At 36.2% G+C, this 4,462-nt stretch overlaps 1 protein-coding gene across 1 annotated transcript; it reads left to right on the top strand.

Annotated features, from left to right (window-relative positions):
• Positions 1-915: 915 nt before the first annotated feature.
• Positions 916-2,327, top strand: LOC145074772 (peroxidase N1-like). Its single transcript, XM_079021100.1, has 3 exons — positions 916-1,360; positions 1,482-1,647; positions 1,741-2,327. The coding sequence occupies exons 1-3, from the start codon at positions 959-961 to the stop codon at positions 2,157-2,159; spliced, it is 987 nt and encodes a 328-aa protein (XP_078877226.1). The 5' UTR covers positions 916-958; the 3' UTR covers positions 2,160-2,327.
• Positions 2,328-4,462: the final 2,135 nt, after the last annotated feature.

Raw genomic sequence — 4,462 nt, 5'->3', positions numbered from 1 at the left:
GGTCAACAAAACGACATTTTTCTCATTTATCTCCGACATTAAAATCAAAAAATCGAAATTACTTTTATAAAATCTATATCGACGACATGTCGTCGGAATAGATTTCAAAAAAGCGGGATTTACTTTTATTTTCACGTCCTACCTACACAGACGATATGTTGTCGATTAAAAAGCTGGTCAATTTGACATTTGGTCAACCCTGTTCCGACGACATGTCGTCGGTATAACCCGACTTGTACCGACAACAGTTGTCGTCAGAGCAGTGGTAGAGTCTTGTTGTGAAAATGTAAACAAGGTTATTTAGGTTATAATTTATAATAACCGATGAAATTAAAGACTATGTGTGTTTATTGTGATCAACAATAATCATTTAAAATATTAAATTTTAAACTAACTAGTTATATAGGGCGTGTTCGACACGGAGCGTTTATGAACATTTGAAAGCTTCTAGCTTCTAACGTTTGACAAAACGCTCGGTTTTAAACAGAAAGCCTCATTCGACACTACAAGATTTTAGCGTTTAGCTTAAATAAAACGCTCCAAATCCAAATGCTACTTTATGTAGCGTTTAACAAAACACTACAAGCTACAAGGTACCCGTTACCGGCTAATTTTGCCGAATACGCCTATTTTTAGTACTTACCATAGTAAAACCCTAATGAATGTAGATGTAGCTCCCCGTTGCATATTAACGTATCACCTTCCCCAATCATTATTATATACGATTTTAATTAACGACAAAATTGCACAGATAGATACAGGAGCTATATCCATGAAAAGGTTGGTTCTTCTCTATGTATCTCCAATGGTCGACTTTGTCTACTCTTATCACCTACCGCGTCGTTGACTTTCTCTTCACTCCCCCACCTCCACTCACTATAAAATACCTTCTCCCTCAAATATCAAATACCAAATCCAATACATAACTTATTAAACAAATCTTCGTAGTGAACTAGCAATGGAGGTTTTTTGTAATAACAAAATACCCCTCTTCTTTCTTGTCTTGTTAGCCACCTTGACCACCTTGGCACAAGGCCAAGGCACCCGAATTGGCTTCTACCAGACCTCATGCCCAAGAGTTGAAGCCATTGTGCAGTCAGCAGTTGCAGCAGCTGATCGGGCCAACGCAGGAGTCCCACCCGGTTTGGTTAGAATGTTTTTTCACGATTGTTTTGTTAATGGCTGTGACGCCTCTATCCTACTCAATGGTCCTTCTAGTGAGAGAACCGCTCCTCCCAATTCTCTATTGAGAGGCTTCGAGATCATTGATGCTGCAAAGACCCAGCTTGAAATCGCATGTCCTGGGGTCGTCTCCTGTGCTGATATTCTTGCTATCGCTGCCCGTGATTCTGTGCTTCTGGTAATTAATTACTTTCTCAATAGTCATTTCAGTTTAAGCATTTCCATGCATGGCGCCAGTAGAAATATTACTTTGTTGTCCTAAAACTTGAACTTGTTCTATTTTTCCAATCGCTGTGCAGGCTGGGGGAATTGCGCGTTGGGCAGTGCCATTAGGTCGTAGAGATGGATTGGTGTCACGTGCAGCTGACACTGCAAATCTTCCTGCTTTCAATGACGCCGTTGATGTCCAAATCAGGAAGTTTGCTGAGAAAGGTCTTAACACCCAAGATCTTGTTACCCTTTCTGGTAAGTACTTAAGCATATATAACACTTCAACCGTTGCAACACTTACTATCAATGTATTAAACTGATGCGTCTATGGGTTTTACTGATTTCCAGGAGCACACACCATTGGGACAGCAGCCTGTGCATTGTTCAGCTACAGGCTATACAACTTCAACAACACCAATGGACCCGACCCATCTATAAACCAAGCCTTCCTTCCCACACTCCGAAACCTGTGCCCCAACGGAGGAGATGGTTCAAGGCGTGTGGCTTTAGATACAGGAAGCCAAAACAGGTTTGACAATTCATACTATGCAAACCTGAGGAACCGGAGAGGTGTACTTGAATCTGATCAAGTGCTATGGAGCAACCCAACAACACAAAGGTTAGTGCAACGGTTTCTTGGAGTTAGGGGACTCCTTGGATTGACTTTTAACGTTGAGTTTGCAAGATCAATGGTGAGGATGGGTAATATTGAGGTGAAAACTGGGACTCAAGGAGAAATTCGTCGGGTTTGCAGTTCAATTAATTGATTAATGACGATGTTATTATCCGAATCCAAAATGGTTTGATAGTAATAAGTTTTTAATACGACGGAAGTTGTAAAAGATAAATCTGTAACAAACTGTAAGTTTTCCATTCTTACGTGCATGTTATTAACTAGTTATTATAATACATAACACGAAAAGTTGATAACGATAGTCCCACATGCTTTTGACCTGAGACAGATTCGTCGTTTAACGCATTGACTTTATAAAGTTTTCAAACTCATGGCTATGAATTTGGATCGAATCTTAAACTAAACTAAACCTCGACTTAATTTGTATTCTTATGTCGCCAACTTGCCAATGATTTATGCATCAAAAACAAAACTACGACTTTTCATTTACATATCATTTTCGAAGAAGACAAAAACCAAATGTAGGATGGAGGATTAACATTTTGAAAGAAAAAGAACTTTCATTGAACTTATTTAAATATAATATATATTATAAGGGTTCATCTTTTTTACCCATCTATAATATAAATCTTTTTGTACCCCTCTATAATCTAAATTTATTATTTACCTCTAATAATTACATTTTTTTAAAATTAATTACAATGATTACGAATTAATTTTATATTTTATCTATAATTGTTACCTAATTATGAAGTAATGAATAATTAGACAAAAACTTTAAATATGGTCCTTCTGGTTTGTAAAAAACTTTACTTCGGATCCAAAAAGTTTTCGAATTGTATGGAAGATCCAAAATCAAAACTTTTCTATAGTTTTTATCCATTTTTATTCATAATAAACATTAAAAGACTGTTTAACCATTTTAATTTCTTTTTTTATTTTCTAATGTCAAATAAAAATGTTTTATAATTAAAAAAATAAAAAAATAGAAACTTGGGTCCACCCCATAAAATCTCTCTCTCTCTCTCTCTCTCTATATATATATATATATATATATATATATATATATATATATATATATATATATATATATATATATATTTCTCCCCGGAATCCCAATCTAGAACATGATAACAGCTTTTTCCTCAATCGTGCTATCTAACAAACTCTATGTGAATAATCTGAATGGTAAGCAACACCACTATTCAACCTCAAACATGTCTCAATCGCCATAACATTTTTCTATAAATAATAGTTTAATACAATTTTCAAATCCAGGTAATAACAAACAAGAAATTAACTTGAAAATTGACCCAGATGAAGAAATTTGAAATTTTAGAAGAAATTATTTAATATAAAGGAAGCGAATTTCAGCTCTTGTTCCAAATTAAAGATTAAACAAACCTCAGAAATGGGACTATGAGATTGATCAGACAAATGGGATGGAAGTGAAACAGGTGTATGGACAGGCTAAGTTGATTTCTCTTTAACCCTATTGTCTTTAAATTCTGGGAGGACGACATCTCATTCATCTTCCACAAAGGTGTCATCCTTCACGATGGCGCCGACTTGCTGGATCTGGACTCACCTCCCACCCATCACTTCCCCACCATAATCGCTCTCGTAAATTGGTAACTATGTACTTTCGAAGATGAAGATGGGGATAAAGAACATCCTCGTTTCTGAATCTTGCTTGCTTAATTTTTAATAGGATTTAGAGTTGTATGAGTGGGTTTTCTGGTCTAAACGAGGAGGGAATCATTCATAGATGAGGTAGAAATGATAGAAGGGATGAAGAAGACGACCAAATGAGAGAGATACAGAGAGAGAGAGAGAGAGAGAGAGAGAGAGAGAGAGAGAGATAAAGAAATGGTGCGTACGTTTGGAGTAAACGGTGAGTGGGGCAATTATTTATTTTTTAATAATTTAATTGTTAATAAAATCATAAAATAATACAAAAAAGAAATTAAAAGGGTAAAGTAAACATTTCATGTTTTTTAGGACTAATATCAAGCAAAATTCCTAATTTTGGACCTTTAATGCAAGCCGGAAATTTTTTGAACTCTATGTAACGCCGTGATCCTGCTATGTATTTAAAGTCATAATTTATTCAAATTCACAGGGCAACTCAACGAGTTGGTAGCCCCAAACTCGTCGAGTAAAGATTGTTACGGGTTTGAGAAACCCAGTCGACGAGTTGGTAGCCCCAACTCGACGAGTAGGCTGGCAGAGATGAAACCCTAATCTTGGGGTTTTGCAATAGTGAGAGTTATGAGCCATTTTTGAGGGAGTTTTGTGTGTTTGAAGCTTGTGGAAGAAAGAGAAGCTTGGATGAACAAGGATGAGTTGTTGAATCTAGAAACTTTTCTTCATTTTCGTTACTTTCTAGTAAGAAATCCCCAACCTTGCCTTATGGTCATTTAGATCTCCATTTTG

This window comes from Lactuca serriola, chromosome 9 (assembly GCF_051521515.1).
Source record: "Lactuca serriola cultivar US96UC23 chromosome 9, Lser_US96UC23_V15, whole genome shotgun sequence".
Classification (NCBI taxonomy): domain Eukaryota; kingdom Viridiplantae; phylum Streptophyta; class Magnoliopsida; order Asterales; family Asteraceae; genus Lactuca; species Lactuca serriola.
The sequence above is the reverse complement of the archived record's forward strand: the minus strand, read 5'-3'. Positions and strand labels throughout refer to the sequence as shown.

Bases quoted from the DNA above. Each gene is read 5' to 3' on its own strand.
- LOC145074772 (XM_079021100.1), top strand. From the start codon at position 959: ATGGAGGTTTTTTGTAATAACAAAATACCCCTCTTCTTTCTTGTCTTG. The intron at 1,361-1,481 runs GTAATTAATTAC...ATCGCTGTGCAG, and splicing joins CCCGTGATTCTGTGCTTCTG to GCTGGGGGAATTGCGCGTTG. The intron at 1,648-1,740 runs GTAAGTACTTAA...ACTGATTTCCAG, and splicing joins AGATCTTGTTACCCTTTCTG to GAGCACACACCATTGGGACA.